The sequence below is a fragment of the Aethalodelphis obliquidens genome, unplaced genomic scaffold (genome assembly GCF_003676395.1).
Source record: "Aethalodelphis obliquidens isolate GAN/ISIS:26980383/991018 unplaced genomic scaffold, ASM367639v1 scaffold5, whole genome shotgun sequence".
Taxonomy (NCBI): Eukaryota; Metazoa; Chordata; class Mammalia; order Artiodactyla; family Delphinidae; genus Aethalodelphis; species Aethalodelphis obliquidens.
The window spans coordinates 47,804,270-47,821,196 of record NW_020837949.1 but is presented as its reverse complement, the minus strand read 5'-3'; the positions used below and the strand labels follow the sequence as shown (position 1 = coordinate 47,821,196).

At 44.3% G+C, this 16,927-nt stretch overlaps 1 protein-coding gene across 3 annotated transcripts in view; it reads right to left on the bottom strand.

Annotated features, from left to right (window-relative positions):
- JAZF1 (JAZF zinc finger 1) overlaps nt 1–16,927 on the bottom strand; it is a 337,745-nt gene that overhangs the window by 157,561 nt on the left and 163,257 nt on the right. The window contains exon 1 of one of the 3 annotated variants that reach the window (XM_027102321.1): nt 7,703–7,737. The exons of the other annotated variants lie outside the window; for them this stretch is intronic. Within the exon in view, the coding sequence (XP_026958122.1) occupies nt 7,703–7,721 (19 nt within the window). The 5' untranslated portion in view covers nt 7,722–7,737. Of the gene's footprint in view, nt 1–7,702; nt 7,738–16,927 lie in introns of those variants that run through there. 3 annotated transcript variants of the gene reach the window in all.

The following is a 16,927-nucleotide window of genomic DNA, read 5'->3' as shown; positions in this document are numbered from 1 at the left end:
GTGCATGTACACACAAATGGACGTGTCTGCTTTCCCCAGAAATGAACCTGATGATGGATCCAAGTAGCATGTGATACAAAAGACCGTAAAGGAGCTTCTATGTCACCGCTGCCCATGGGAAGAGCCTAAAAGCACGTATCTGGAAGAAAAGAGAGCTGCTGGTGGGTGAAGGTAAGTGACAAAAGAGACGGCAGGGAAAAAGAGGCTCTCGACGTCCTCTCTGCAAGGATGGAAGGGCAGTGGCTGTTCATGAAAAGAGACCTTCAACTCCTTCTGCCTAAAATTGTTTGCCCAAGGAAATTCTACCCATCTTCCAAGGCACTGGCCTATGCACTACCTCTACCATGTGTTATGCCACACATCTGCCAATCTGTCTTAACACCCCACCAAAATGGAAGCTCCTTAAGGGACCAGATTTTAGAAGCCACAAACCCTAAGTCCAGTGCTTCGTAAATAATCAGTGAACATATGCTGAACAAATAAATGAATGCCCTAGGCATGCATAACACAAAAGACATAAAGATAAGCATTCAGCTCAGACTCTTCAACTAGGAGAGTCAGACGGACAGGAGAGGAAAACAGACCCAAGTGTAAGTGACTGCCAGTACAGAGACACGTATAAGAAAAATATATACCAGTAAGCACAGATGTGCAGAAGGATAGAAAATGATGCAAAATTCAGAATAACGAGAGAGAGGGGCAGAAAGGGCTAATCTGGGAAGGATTTACTGATGAATAGGAACTGAGTTGGGTTTTGAAGGAAGGGACTTAGGCATAGGCAGTGGTTCATAGGTGAGGTTAGGGATCTGAAAATGGCATGAAGTTTGAAACAGAAAGCGCAGGTGAGAAGTCTGTGGGGAAATGTGGGCTGCAGAGCCGATATTCATTAGTTATAAAATAATTATAGAGATACTTTAAAACAGTTGCTCTGAACTGTGGGCGATTTTGCCCCCCACCCCCAGCCCATCAGGATGTTTGCCAATATCTAGAGACAACTGGAAGGAGGATGCTACTGGCATCTAGTGGGTAGAGGCCAGGGATGCTGCTACACATCCTACAGTGCGCACACAGGACAGTACCCCCCAGCCCCAACAAAAGAATTACTTGGCCGAAGATGCCAATGATGCAGATGTTGAGAAACCCTGTGTTAGAGCTCTATGAATATCACGAGGATGGAGCTATTGCTTCTAGATGATCATCTCTGTTATTTTCCGCCGTCTAAATCAAACGGCTGGTTAGGAGGCTACAGAAGATACAAGACGTTGTTTGGACTTACAAGAGCTCAGACTTTCTTCATGGAGACAAAGATACTGAGTTCATTTCAAGAAAGACACACTGCACTCTTGTCATGCACTAGTTGCAAAAGGGAAATTCTAAGTCAGCAGATTCACAACTGAGCGAGAAAGACAACACAAGTCACAGTTAATAATCCAAGACAGACAGATCTGTGCCAACCTAGAGGACTACACTAGCTGCTGTAGAAACAAAACAGGCTTCTCTGGGCGAATCAGAGAAACTTCTGGAAAGGAAATTTTACATGAGCTTTGAACTAAATCTCTAGTCAGAAAAGGTGAGAAAACGGTGAATCAGAATAGAAAACGGTCTGAGCATTAGCAGAGACAGGGGCAAGAAAGCCAGTGTGGCTGGAACTCTGCACGAAGAGTCCCACAATGCAGATCAGGCCCACGTTCTGGAAGGCTTGAAATGTTCTCCAAGAGTTTGGACTTAACTCCGTGAACAATGGAGAGCCTCAGAAGGAGTAAACTGATACGGTCCATGTTTTAGAAAAATAACTGGTGGTGGTGGGGAGAATGGGGGAAAAAGCTGGAATAAAGAAATATAAGGGAAAAAAAAAGAAATATAAGATTTGGTGAAAGTAGAAATGGAAATACACTGTTTTTCTTGTGTTACAGATCTGAGGGCCTCATTACCAAAAGTAAGGAAGACACTAGAAAGTGAAAAGGGTTTGACAGGCAAGAAAAGGAGGTCTGCTTCTGATGTGTGGTAAGACATTTTGCAGAACCAAGAAGACTCAAAGGAAGAAGAGATAAAGGACTCAGGACACAGATAGGGACTGCAGCGCTGTAGATTCCCACCATAATGCCACGTTCCAGCAGGCACTGGAACCAGACCATGTCCCTCAAAACAAAACGACGATACAGCAAAAACCCGACCACTCTGAGTCAACACTTGGTTATCATATAACTCAGCCAATTCATTAGGAAGTACTGACTGAGGACCTAGTAGGCCTAATAAAATCCCAGCAGGGATAAAGAAAAGCCAGAGGTTGTACTGCATTTGAAACCAAGTAATAGGCAAATTTCACAAGGGAGTGAATATAAAAGATTGGGACAAAAAGAGAACTGAGTCAAAACGGACCCCGAGTTTAGTGTTTTAACTGATTTGGTACCCAAGACTCTAAGGCTCACTGCTGTAATCACCCTCCCATTGGAATCCCTGCTCCCACTTCTTGGTGATGCTAAGGATTAAATGCAACTCCACACCAGTCAAACTGCCTCTGTTCCATACTAGCTGTATGACTTCTTTATGTCTTAGTTTTTTTTTCATCTGTAAAATTCTGATAAGGATAGTACTTTTGAGTGAGCGCTGAAATGAGGATTAAATAAGCAATGTGTTAGGTGTGGCTACTAGTCGGTTCTTTAGCCCGTAGAATGTTTTGAAATCAAACTCTGTACTGTTGTGGATTATCTCCATTTTATAGTCAGTGGCATAATGATGCGTAGATGATCTAAGAACTCATCATTCACATAATGTAGTGAGATTGCTGGCTACCATTGGGTAGTCATTTTCCCCTTCTTCCCCCATAATGCTTAGGAATATGGCTGTCTGGTATAAAGACTACATTTCCCAGCATTCCTTGAGCCAGGTGTAGCCCTGTGAAGAAGGCCTGGCCAATAGGATGTAAGGCTTCTGGGAAGCCTCTTCAAAGTCATGTGCCTTTGCTTGTGGTTATTTTTCCCTCCTGCATCTACTTTGGATATGATATAATCTACAGAAGTCATACATGGCTGAGCAACACGATAGAAGCCTGAATCCCTGATCCCATGAAGACCCACACCACTCTGAACCTGAACACCTCCAGACTTCTTGAAAGTGAAAGAAATAAACTCTTCCACTTAAGGCATGTGTTATGTAGGGTTTTTCAGTTGCATGAAACCAAACCAGATCTTAACAGACGCATGAAACAACTGGAATGCTGGTTTATTTTGTTGGACTCAAAGTTCTAATCTGATGTCTTGCTTTGTTTTTTCAGATTCTTAAAAAAATTCTCTTTAACAATTTAATATGCCAGCTCATGGAAAGAAAATAAGAGTAAAATCACACACACATCACCACACCATCTGTGGATCACTCTTAACCTGGGATAATTAAAGAATGGGAGAAAGAGGAGGAGGAAACCATCGTGTCAGAGCATGGCTCCTTTGGTGGCTTTAGGACTTTCTCTAGAATTGGTTATTAACAGGCAATAATGAAGCAAATTGCACATGCATATTACTTCTGAGTTATGAACAATGCAACCAGCAGTAACCTTTGAAGCTGTCAGGATCTTTTCAGGCAAGCAATTAAAGTGAAAAATGAGAGTGTGCACAACTTCCATCACCCAGTACTACATGTAATAACACCACCTACAACACTGACATAAGAGTGGGACTCAGTCTGAATATTTATTAATGCAGATCTGTTCCCATTTGTTCCTCTTTTTTTCCCTGTAACCCATTCCACCCCCACCTGCCAAATTTTTTTTTTTCTTTAAAGGGCAGCTCTGACACCATGGATTTCATTCACCTGAAACCTCCATGCAGTGTGACATCTCTCCAATCTTCACCTAAAGAAATTTCCTTTGCTATCCCTTGACCAAAATATAAATTTAGGGCAAGCTTGGATTCTAGAGAAGAAAAAGTGGATATGGAAGTAAGCCCCAATCAGGACAACACAAAATCAAGATTAAAATAATTAACATACAGGAGGCCAAATATATGTCAAGTACTGTGTGCTAGGCACTGAAGGCCCCTCCCCCATCCTTCAAAGGTCCCAGTTCTCAAGTAGTCCAGACTCTGGAGGATCTGACTTACAGTGATCTGTAATAAAAATGATCTGGTTTAAAAAATATCTGATTTTCTGCCAAAGTGTAGATATCACTCCTTGCTTGCATATGTTTTGTGATTTAAGTACTTGGAAAGACTTAAAGAAATGGCAGGAGTAGACACAGAGGTAAGCCACTTGGAACAGGCCTTTCCAAGCAGAGAAGAAACCCGTGTTCTGAGTTCGAAGACGTGAGGCCAATGGGTCCTATAAGCAAGTTTGTCTCATTTGGTTTCAGTCATTTCTATGCCGCCAAATACCTAGAGACCAGCGCTTCTCAACCAGAACTGCTCACTAGTATCACCTGGGTAGCTGTAAAAAAATTCTGAGGCCTAAGACCCATCTCCAAAGATTCTAACATGCAACCAGAAGAGGGATGAAGATCTGGTTCGGAAAGTCATTAAACCAGTTTGCATTTTTCCCCAAGCTAAAAAGACAATTGTAAAACCGGAAATGATTTATTGAAAGTCATTTAAAAGCTTTATAAATAAATCCAACATCTAGTAAAACCTCTGAATTCAGACTTCACTTGAGGCTCAGGTCTTCACCACCCCCATCCCCCCGCCCCAGCTTTTTGCTTTCTATAGAGAAAGTGCTAAGCTTAATGACTATGTAGACCATTAGCGTCTTCATGTATCTTTAAAAGCAAATCACAAACAACCAAATACCAGCGACCCTTGAATCGTGCGCAATTTTCATCCACTCAGTAAGGGTGCTCTGACAAAGACCTCTTACTGGGACATGCCCCCCCCCCCGCCCCCGCCAACCTTTTCCTTTTGGTCACCGATTTTCTTCACAGTATGTCCCTAAAATGGTAAGACTGCATCCCTCGAAGTCTTCCATGGCTCAGAATTTTCTGTCATTCAGATTGGCCCCAACCAGTGTGGTTTTCCTTGCTGTTATTATTCACCTCACTTAGAAATCAGCTCATAACCAAGCATATTCATTTTGCATTTTGGAAGCCAGTTAAGGATTTGGCAAAAGGAGTCACCCTCATTACTTCTTGCCTCCCAGGGAGGCAGAATCATTGCTTTAAAAAGAAAAAAGAAATAGCTGAACATCTGGAAGTGGAGTGACCTGACTGTTCTGCCTAACAGCCATCAAACACAAGGGCACAAATCAGTTACAGTTCACTGGGGTGGAGGGCTGATACGCGAAGCTCTGCCCGGCGGGCTCTGGGATGCCTCATGGCATCACCGTGCCCAGATAGCATGCGGGAACAGGGTGTGCAGACTCACGGGCCACAAAGGTTATGCAGTTTTCGGGGATTTATTCCTCCCCGTTCTGTGTGGGTTGTGCACTCATTCTACTTGCTAATGAGGAGGGTCACATGCTGGGCTGTCCTCAGATCACTCTTGCTGATGGTGTGAATTTGGGCGTCTGGGAAGGCCCTGGCACCTGGCAGATGGCTCCTGGCATTCTTGGCTTCTATGGGAGAACTTCTGGGAAGCAACTCTAGACTTTCTGGGTTTGTTTTTTTTTTTTTCTCTCCAAGGCTTTAATTTCTTTAGACAGGCAATATAATATTCATGGGCACAGTCTGCTACTTAACTCTGTGACTTGAGTAAGTTTCTCAGCCTAAGTCTCAGTTTTCTGATATAAAAGACAGTGATTCACAGTTCCTACACATTATGAGGTTATTATGAGGATTAAAAGAGACAAGCCATACAGAGCGTAGTGGCTGATACATGAAATACTTAATAAATCATACCTGTTATTATTACTGTAGGTAGTCAGGTCTGAAAGCATTTACTGTTTACATTGTCAGACCACATTTGTGAACAATCAACTGTTCTTAAGTAGCAATGATAACTGACAACAAAAATAGAATTACCATTACTAAGTGCCTACTATGAGGCCATGCAGAATAAGCTGCTTTCTATGTGTAATCCTCATGAAAACCCTGCTGGGGAGGTACCTCCCCCATCCCTTTCTCAAAGGAAAACGTAAGGCTCAGAAAAGGTCCAGATCACACAGCTCGGAGATAAGACCTCAGATCCAGGTATGACTTCCAAGTGCAGCTATTTGACCCTGACCACCACCTAGTTCTGCCACACTATTCAATAGCAATGCTCTCAAACTAAATGGCAAACTGGCCTGTTCTTGATTTTTTTCTCACTAAAACACTGCTTCGTGGATAAAGCACTGGAATGCTTTGGAAGCACTGGGACAGAAAACACGGACAAATTCTGATGAAAACCAGAACCTGGGACACAGGCTTAAACGGTTATTTATCTGCATCTCCTAGTCAATTTCTCCTCTGGGTGAGTGATCTAAAAGAACACCAGATCTGGATCCAGAAGATATGGGTTCTAGTCCTCGTACGAACTAGTTGCAACTTACAGCTTTAAGCACGTTAGTTTCCTTACCTATGAAATGACCATAACGATAGTGCACACCACCCCACGAGCCTGAGATAAGAATCACCTTTGAACTGAGCGATTCCAGTATAAACTCTAAGGCCCCACCTCCGGCTGCCAACCTAAAGTGGCCTTGGAGTTATTATCCCTCCAACAGGAGCAGCCCAGTGCAGCCACATTAGCTACTTGTTAGTCTCCTGAACAAACACTGTGTGGGGAAGGGAAAGATTAAACTATACACTGAAATAGTGACCTGAGTTACGGGTACAGAGGGCTGAGACTTCATCTTCCTTCATCCCTGAAGCTTAGAGAGCACATGCATATGCACTGGTGTTACTTTTCTCCTGCAAGAGTAAGGACCTTCATCAGAAAGCTCTCCAATTCCTCTTCCAAAGAGTCACGTGTCTTGCCAGTGGAGACAGAAAACTTTCTGGCTGGTTTTCAGCTGAGTTTATTAAGCCATTCTGACTAACTAAAAACGGTGTGATCAATTCACTTGCTTTATAGCTAAAAGGAAAGCCTTTCGATTTATAAACCAAAACACACTGAAGCGATTTTATCACACATTCAAACCAAATGCAAAACTCCCCGTAATGCCTGAGTAAAACAGGCATTATCAGAGTAAGCACAAGACATCGGATTCCTCAGAGGGGCTCAGGAGACTTTGGGGATTTGGTAAACATCACTATCAGCTGAGTTTCAGAAAATGGAAGGCAGAGAGGCTGACGGATTTTCTCAGCTTACTGGAGATGAGGCTTAATACTCTAGACATGGATTCAATACCACGAAGATATTAAAAAAGGCATGGCTTTAAAAAGGAATGCAGAGATAACATATACTTTTTAAATAGATATGTTCTTTGCTGACTAGACACAGCCAGGCTGCCTGTCGTTCTCTTCCCCCCTTCAATCCACCTCCACACTCTAGGACCTAGCTCAGTGTGTTCCCAACATTTCCACGGTATGATACATATTTTAAATTGTAACCAGTACACTTCCCACACAGAGGGTTCACAGAACATTACTCAACTTCACTGTATGCAATGCACATATTATTTCATTTTTTTAAATGTTGGGCTAGCCCATTTAATTGATTTTATGACCCAGAGTGGTGATTTTTTAAAAATGTGAATCTTGCTAAATTACAAATCAATAATATCATGCATTAATAAGCCCACCCCACACACGACTACTGTTTATATGATAAAAGACTTAGGTAAAATACAGAAGATCCTTTACAATTTGGCTCCAGACTCATCTTCCTTAGTTCTCTTCATGCAATGCCTAACTTCATCTCATCCTCTGCACATACCTCGTTCACATGCCACAGCTTTTGTTCTGATGATCCCGTCTGCCTCTTCAGGTCCACTGCCTGCCCTGCCCTGCCCTGCGCCTTGAGCTAGTTTACCCAGACTCTCTGGCCAGGTTTAGTCAATGGGACGCACCGGTAGGAAATCAGAGGGTGAAGAGAAAGAGAGAGGTATTCTGCTGATAAGCCTTTGTAACACAGGCTGTTTCCCCAACTTGGAACACCTCCTCCCCACTTCCCATAGCCACGCTCAGATTCATGCTCCAAAGTCCACTACAAAGGGTACCTCCCCTCCAAAGCACTCCAGGAACCTACTTCGTAGAACTCACCCTAGTACACACCTCTATTAAAAGGATGAATTATGCTTTAAAATGTTTATGTCCCAGCAGACTCAGCTTCTCCAAAGCCAGCGCCCGGTTTCTCTTTGTCCCCCGCACTTAGCGCGGAGGCTGGCACGTAACTGTCATCACTGAGAGGATCAGTAAATGAGTGAAAGGTAAGAGGATTCTTCATTATCAAAATGACATCAAAAGTATATGCCAGGAGGCAGTATTTTCTAACAATGGTGGCTATAGAGCTACTTCATCAAAATTCCCACTCTGGGGTGACCTAGTCTATTTCTTCTAAATGTAAGTGCTGGGAGTCAGCTCCAGACAACTGCTGCTTACCACCGCGTGGTAACCCGGCTACCTCTGGCAGTGACTAACTAGCTCCCCAACGATCCTGCATCACCTGGCAGGGTGTTGTCTGCTTATTATGCTAATTACATTTTACTTGAAAGATATAATTATTGCTGCAACTCAAGGAAATAATTAATGGCCAATTTCAGTGGGCAAAAATATTCATCAATCAAGTCAACAGACAAGAGACCTGCAGACTTTAAGAAAGGTCCTTAGAGAAGAGAAAAAAAGACAATCACCTAGAGATTTCTCCGTTCCATAAATATAGGTTAAATCTATTCAATTACAGTCTCTTGAAAGTTTACATTTCAGATTTACTCCAATGACTCCTAGTGCAGTCTCGGTTTAAACTTTTGGGTCCTCAAATGCATTGCTCAACAGAATTATTTCATCCCTGTATTGCATGAAGAGGTGGAGGTGATAAGGTGGAGACAGCATTCATTTCATACTGAGTCTCTTGAAAATGCTGATTCACTCAAGGGTTTCTCAACACAACAAACATCAACCTCGGTTTTCTTACATGAAAGGCAGGGAGGGAGGTGTCCTAATGAGAACACTATTCGGTTTGCCAGATGTTTACACCATCTTTGTCCCTTATAAACACTTGGCCTTTTAAACCCGAGGGTGAGAGGACGTTTTAAGTTCTTCTAACACCTCGGTAATCAGGGCCCAGAGAAATATTTGCCAATGGAAAACAACACAGTGATCCAGAGATCAGATCAAACCTACACTTACCATTAAAAGGTATTCCGATCCCCAAGAGCACTGATATGTCCTTCATATAAATGATACACAAACCTCACTGGCCTGTTCCCCACAGCCCTGCTCTTCAATTCCCTTTTATAATAGTCATATCCTCAGATTTACATCGACTGTATATTTACTAGACGTGTCCCCCCCATTACACTATAAGGGGCTTAAGGGACCAGAAAGCAGCATACAATAATTTACAGTCGAGTTTATTTTTTACACCAAAAAATATTTCCAAGTTTTCATTTAATTTTAAATGCTAACAACCATCTTCTAGCCTCCACGTGCTCAAAAAGCTGCTTAACAGTCCAGAAAGAAAAAAATTTTTTTTGTTTTAAATAATGTTCACCATCCACATCTTAATAGTCTGGACACGGAAGCATTTTTCATTCAGAGTAATGATCTCCAGGAGTAAGAATAATATAATTATAACTGAACTACTTGGTCAGCTAAATCACAACCAGAAATGCACTGGTATGTATTTCATTCACTGTGTCAGAAAGTCTTCATTCTGGACTGTCCACCTCGCACTAAATTTTGATCTGTCATTGAAAACAGGTTGCTCCTATTTCGGGCTTACAGCATGGTAACAGGGGACAGCAACTGGCAAAGACAGCTAATATTTCATATTAAATCTCCCCACCTGACCTTCTGAATCATGGAGAGACTCATGAAAAAGGAATTATCTATTATATAAACATCTTTACTTCTTAAAAAATTCTCTGAAAGCATGGAAAGATCGATCAAAATCCTTGGGAAGCCATTTTGTTATTGATGGGATGGCCGCTGAAGACCCGTGAAGGGTGTGGGTTACGCTCCTGAGCTGCCCCTCTAGCAACAGCTAGGAGCGGGCTGGGAGCTCTAGGTGTCCAAGCAGCCCAGAAGACAAAGCCTGCACAGGCGTTTCCGTTGAAGGCATACAGATGAAAGGGCAGGCTGTCCACTCTGGGTGTGGCCCCGACTGCCCTTTGCCGCTGCCATTGAGAGTTAAGCCGCGCACAGGGAGCATGAATTACACGCACTGCAGGAGAAAGCAACTCTCCTGAGATCCTCCTCTACTACTTGTCCTGAAATCACACATGGAACCATATTTAAACCATGTTGTTACCTTCTTTTAAATAAAACTTTGAGGAAAACTTTGCAGATACGTCCCCTCCTTCACTATCCCCACCGCAGCCTGGGTAAAGTAACCCTCCCGTCTGCTCCCACGGCACCCTCCACTCACCCCCAACTTCACACCACATCGCTCTGGAGCTGCCCGACCGGCTTCTCTCCCATCAGGCCACTGTTTCTCACTGGGGGGGGGGGGCTTTATAAACTAGTTTACACCTGGGTGATTCCAATTTAATTGATCTGGGATGAAAGATCCACTAAGTGAAGTCACCTGGATTTTGAAAAGCTCTTCAGGTGATTCTGATATGCACCCAGGGCTGCTGATTCCAGCTCCCCGAGGACACGCACTGTGGCTGGCTCACCCTTGATTCCCCCACCCCTGGCACCCAGCCCCGCCCTGGCACCCAGCACAGTGCCTGCTCACTGAATATTAATTGAATGAATAAAAAATGCTGTTCAATGACGGGAGAAGTGGGGGTAGAGATAGGAGGGGCGTCAGCATGCGTTCCACACTGACAGTGCTTTTCGCACTGGATGTGCATTCGAATCAGGTGGAGGGCCTGTTACAGCTCAAGCCTGTTGGGCGTCACCCCTGAGAAGATGCAATTCTAACAAGTTCCCAGGTGATGCAAATGCTTCCAGAACCACTGCACTAAAAACGACTGAAGCTGCCTAGTAATCTTAGATTAGGCGGCACATAGGAACACGTGACAGCTGCAGGCATCTCTGACTGTGTGGCCAAGGGCTGTAATACTGTGGGGAACGTCACAGGAAGGGACTGCTGGCCACAGACCAGGGCCAAGGACACCACCCCTCTGGACTCCCAACTCCATCAGGAGCCTTTAATTTTCACAGCTTAAGTATCTGAATCATGCCCATGCAGGATTAAGGTGTGGCCAGCGAGAACAATAGACGGCATCAACGTGTAAGTAAAAATTACAGAACAGTTTCCTAGAAATAGGCCCAAGATCAAGTTTTCCCAGAGCACCAGTGGCAGACTTCGGACGGAAAACAAACCCGTGGCTGCTTGTGAAATCAACTCAAGCACTAGATTCGACAGCTGTAAAAATACAGTGGTTTAAAATCCAAGCTTCTAATAGCCACCCAAATAGACGCTGTACTAGAATTTCTTAGAGAAAAAATGCACTCTTTCTTCGACTGCTCTCAGTTAAGAGATTTCTTTCTTAAGAGACAAAGGTAAGGAATAAGGAAAATGCCCAGTGCACCAGGTTTTCCCACGAGTGTACTGGTTACTGGTTCCCAGAAACAGGAAGGAGGAATTCTTGTCAACCCTTCCCACTGCCCTCCAATCACAGGAGCCACTGAAGAGCGGCACAAATGGAATCGTGACAGTGACCTGGGCAGGGCTATTCTCTCCGTAGCTAGTTATCAGTCCTCTGGATTCTAGCCAGCACTGATAAATCTGGGTGTCAGAAAACTGATACTTTGGGGTTGTAAAACAGTTCATCTGTGAGGAGCTTCTGGAGCAGAAGTAAACAGGAAATGGTGGCTTCTGAAAAAGACCTCTGTTATTAGGAAGAGAGGGGCATGAAGACGGAGGACTCACCCACACAATAATTATACAGCCTTACATTTACATACAGCCAGAGTGACATAATGGCTCTAGGAAATGACATAATGGCCAAATGTAATGTGGTATCTTAGATGGGATTCTGGAACAGAAAAAAGGACATTAGGTAAACACTAAGGAAATCTGAATAAAGTATGAACTTTAGTTACTTATCAGTTTGGTTCATAATTGTGACAAGTATACTATGCTAATGTGAGGTGTTCGTAAGAGAGAAGACTGGGTGTGGGAATATATAACTGTACTGTCTGTAACTTTCCTGTAAATCTCAAACTATTCTAAAATAAGATGTTGTTTAAAAAAATTAGGACACTGATACTCTGAGACATCCGTTAAAGCAAAGTGGTAGATACACTGGTGGGTGTCTGTTGCATTATTTTCTGTATGCTTGAAATGTTTGTGAAATATTTCAAAATTTGAAACTATGAAAACTATACACACACACACACACACACATCTCCACCCCCAGATCCCCCAAAAGACTGGTGTTTGTTTCCATAAGGATGCCATGCTGAAAGCAGGCCTGAAACACACCCTCATCCACGAGTTGCCATGGATCCTTTTTGTCTGAGCCTCCTGGGACTGTTAGCTCTGTTACCATGGAGGGGACACCCTCCCCCATCTCAGGACTGTCCCTCGAGGAAAACTGTGAAGGACATGAACTTGGTCCCACCTCCTCCCCAGGCTCCCGGTCTCCTCTCCCTTCTCATCCACCAGAGGCCTTCCACGTTTCATCACACTTCCATTCCCATGGAGCCTTAAACCCAGCTAGAGCCCTTCACGTGTGAGCTGCAAGTGGCCTTAGGATGTGCCTCTTCCGAAGAGCAGAGGCATTTTAACGATGACAAAAAAAAAAAGAGCCTCTGAGCCCACAGGAGGGAACTGAAAGGTGGAATTTCAAGGCACGGGGACAGACAGAGGGCCACCTGTGCCTCCCCAGCAAGCCACATGGGTACTGCCTACGTCCCCTCTTTGCTTCAGACTGGACTGCATTTGGGCAGAGGTAACACCCATTCCCCTTGCTCCCGGGGCCTCTCTAACTCAGCGATGATTCCTGAAGTCGCAGAGATTAACATACTGATTTCTTACGTCATCCAACCTCCAAAGGAGTTAAAAACAGCTGGTGAACCCGCTGGAATGGGAGTGCAGGAAAAGAGGGGCTAAGAGGCCTAGACGACCCATAAACTGCAAGTTAATCCCTGCAATAGTGGGGCGTTCACGGCTGCCCACACGTTCCTGAGGAGGGCTATTTTCACTCAGCTGTTTGAACGCCAGTACCAAGAGCAATGTGTGTGGTGGCCAGCCTTCTGCCGACACCTCCTCCTTGGGTCTTGCCCAGGCCACGTGAGTAAGGATGGGGGTGGGGGGGCAAGGGGACATCATTTGGGAGTTGAAGAAGTAAAACTGAGAGCTCACTGGTTTGATTTCTACACCAACAGCGTGTACCTCGTTGGTTCCTCCTTGTCTTTATCTGTGCTACTATCTCGTTCCCGCCACCTCTCGGTGGAGTCAAATCCAAACCCATCCCCAAAGGGCCCATAAAAGTCCTAAACGCAGCCCAGGGGTTCTCTGTTTACTTTTACCTCATTCATTCTTTCACTCCACAAATATCGACTGAACACCTACTATGTGCCAGGTACTACTCCAGGCACTAGAAATACAGCAGTGAACAAAAAAGAGAAAAATCCCTTCTGTTGTGGACTTTACATTCTAGAAAGGAAAAGGGTCACTAAGGAAATAAGCGAATATATACTACTATACATATGATATCAGGAAGGAAACAGGAAGAAAAGGGGCAGGGAGGCTGGTCCCTTCACGAGCACACACCATTATTCAACCTGGTGGAGGTTTCTGTGCTGCCTCTTCAGCCAGATACCCTACATTCAAGAAGGACCGGCGCTGTTTTTGACTTCTTTAAACACAGAACCGTACACCCAAGGATATTATTAATAGCACCCCATTTCACTCTCCAAACTGTTACAGATTCAAAGAAAAATGATATGGTCATCCTCTCCAGACCCATTATTGTAAAAAGTATCATTCACTGTTATATGAAACCTGATATTCTCTGGGCCAATCACGTCCCACTCAAACCAAACACTTACAGCAGGAGCCGGATACAACATATTCTATAATATGAAGTTAAGCCTGTCCTCCAGCACCATAATTATTAAACAGTTCTACTGTATTCTGTTGTTGTTTTTTTTAAGACGAGAAAAAAAGAAAATTCTATCAACTTCTCTCCATGATATATTCTGTGTTTCACAGCTGCCGCATGGGGAAGACTTTTTCATGGACCAAATCTAAAATTTTCTTGGCTCAGCTGGAGTCAGTCCTCATCCGATATGGACAAACAGGGTCAGTCACTGCTCTCTGTACTGAGATACTGAGAGCCCTGTTCTAGAAGAAGTCTGCCAACATCACCTCCGAGGAGCTCCAGGTTACATAACCCCTGTTTCTCTAACCTCTGATCTCAGGTCTTATTTTTCAAATGTCCAGTCATCCTTGTGGCTCCTCCATTCGTCCTGGCCAAGTTCTTTACACTGACACAGTACTTCTAAAGTTGTAAGCCAGAAGCATTCTGCTATTTCTGCTACCAAATCTTTCCAGAAGCTTCGTATCTGTTTTCCTCCACGTCTAAGCCATGGGCTGGGAAACTGGAAACAGCCCTGCCATACCAGGCCATGCCTCCTGGCTTGCTTTAACCTGTCCTCCTTGGACCAGACCACCGAAAGAGAGGATTAAGTGTAATCTTACCGTGTCTGGGTTACAAAGGCATGCATCGGTGGCAACCTCTGGTGGCGTGGATTAGCCACCCCTTCTCATATTCCATCTTAGAGCCACAGAAAGTCAAGGTAGAGGCCACCTTAGTAACATCTTTTCATTTAGTAGATTTATTTCAGGCTGACATAATAAAGAGCCCATAGGAGGGATAGAACTAGTGCTGGACCGGAGCCCTGCCCTCTGCTTTGCTCTCCATCATTCCAAGGAAATGCCACTGCTCTCTGACCGTTTTCCACTGACCTGTGTGTCCGTGTCTTTTTCCGTCCCTCTCCTTAACTTTGTTTTGCTTCTTGAGGGCAGAGAATATATTTAATAGGTCTTGGTATTCTTCACAACACGGTATCTTCCATGTAGCCAGGACTCAACAGATATTTGCTGACTCGTATGTGCACGGATTATTCAGGTTACTCCTCATTTCTTTTATGATGCAGACAGTCAAACAAAAGTAACAGTACCAATCATAACTATGAATGGAGTATAACGTTTAAAAATAATGAATTACTGGGCTTCCCTGGTGGCGCAGTGGTTGAGAGTCCACCTGCTGATGCAGGGGACACGGGTTCGTGCCCCAGTCTGGGAGGATCCCACATGCCGCGGAGCGGCTGGGCCCATGAGCCATGGCCGCTGAGCCTGCGCGTCCGGAGCCTGTGCTCCGCAACGGGAGAGGCCACAACAGTGAGAGGCCCGCGTACCACAAAAAAAAAAAAAAAAAAGAATTACTATGTTGTATAACTGAAACATATAATATGGTAAATCAACTATACCTCAATAAAAAAAAAATTTTTTTTTAAGTAATGTTACCAGGCACAGGCACAGGCTCTGGAGACAAACAGACCCAGGTCCAAATCTAGGCTCTGGCACTCGTTTACTAATTAACTAACCCTGGGAAGGACATATCATCTTTCTTCATCAGGAAAATGGCCATAACACACCTCCCTCCCTATGAAGGCTGTAGGAGCACACCAGGGCCTCCACACATCTGTGTTCTTTCCTGAGCCCTATTTTCCCCTCTTTTGCTTGCTTTGCACAGTTAATACAAGCTCCTACTTTTTTCTCTGGAGGTTAAGCTTTGACCAAAAAATAAAAAGAGACTAAGAAAGGAAAGAAAACCCTAACAGTACTATGACTAGAGATACTATTTTCCCCCCATCCTCAACTACTTAAAAACCCTCGTTAGAATGAGGGAAAACTGTGCTGTTACTTATATCCTCTTGCAGATGTTTTAAAGTGCTGAGGTAACACCAAAATGGCGGGATTTCTGAGGTTATTTGTGCAGAAGTAGGAGGTAAGAAAGTATCTACATTCGGAGAGAGAACTAAGAAAAGCCTCCTGATGAGGTGTGAACCAATGGAAAACTGCACAGGGAAAACTAATTGGAAAGGCAGCCTGTGGACTGACACCACAGCCCGAGCGAGGAAACAGGTGAGGCGAGCCAACCGCCTGGACCATGACTTCCTCTTCTGACTTACAAACTGAGGGCCGCGGTTTTCATTCTGACACCCAGGACTGATACCACACTGACATCTTGTGGCTACAAGTATCATGACACATAGGTGGCCCCACAGCAAAACGGACCTGCATGCTAATATTACCATGATCTGTCGTTCTGCAGCATTTAAAGAACTCCAACTGTTTTCTCAACCACAGACTCACTGTGGAAAGAGAAGTGAGGACGGAAGCGGCTGCCGTATCAAGGAACATGTATACTGGCTGGCAGCTTAACTGTGATATTGGCATTTGTACTCCAATTGTATCGGTGATAATACCTCTGATAAATGTCACCGTTTTCAAGCACTGGCAACTGCGGGGTGAGCATTTCTTCTTACCTGGCACCTGAGACTCCAGGTAGGAGACTTACTGAAATGTATTGATTATTTAAAAGTGAAATGAAACTGGCATTCAAATACCGACCATACCTCCCTCTACTAAGTCTGACAGAGGAAGGGAGGAAGCAGAAAAATAACCTGGTTCTCTGGAATTTCAAAATTAAATTTTTCTTCCCAAGCACACCCAGGAGCTACCTGGTGAAGGATGGAGGCCAGAAATCCTCCATCTTGCAGAACCCCAGGTTGGATGGAGTGTCTCCTGCAAAGCACTTGGGGCCACTGGTGCACCCCAGAGAGCTCAGGGGCCCTGGCACCATAAAGCATGGGAGAAGCGGAGAAAGACTTCCAAGGGCCATGGGAGCTCTCCTGCGGGGGGACACAGGAGAGGCTTCCCTGGAGGCAGCCTTTGCCTTT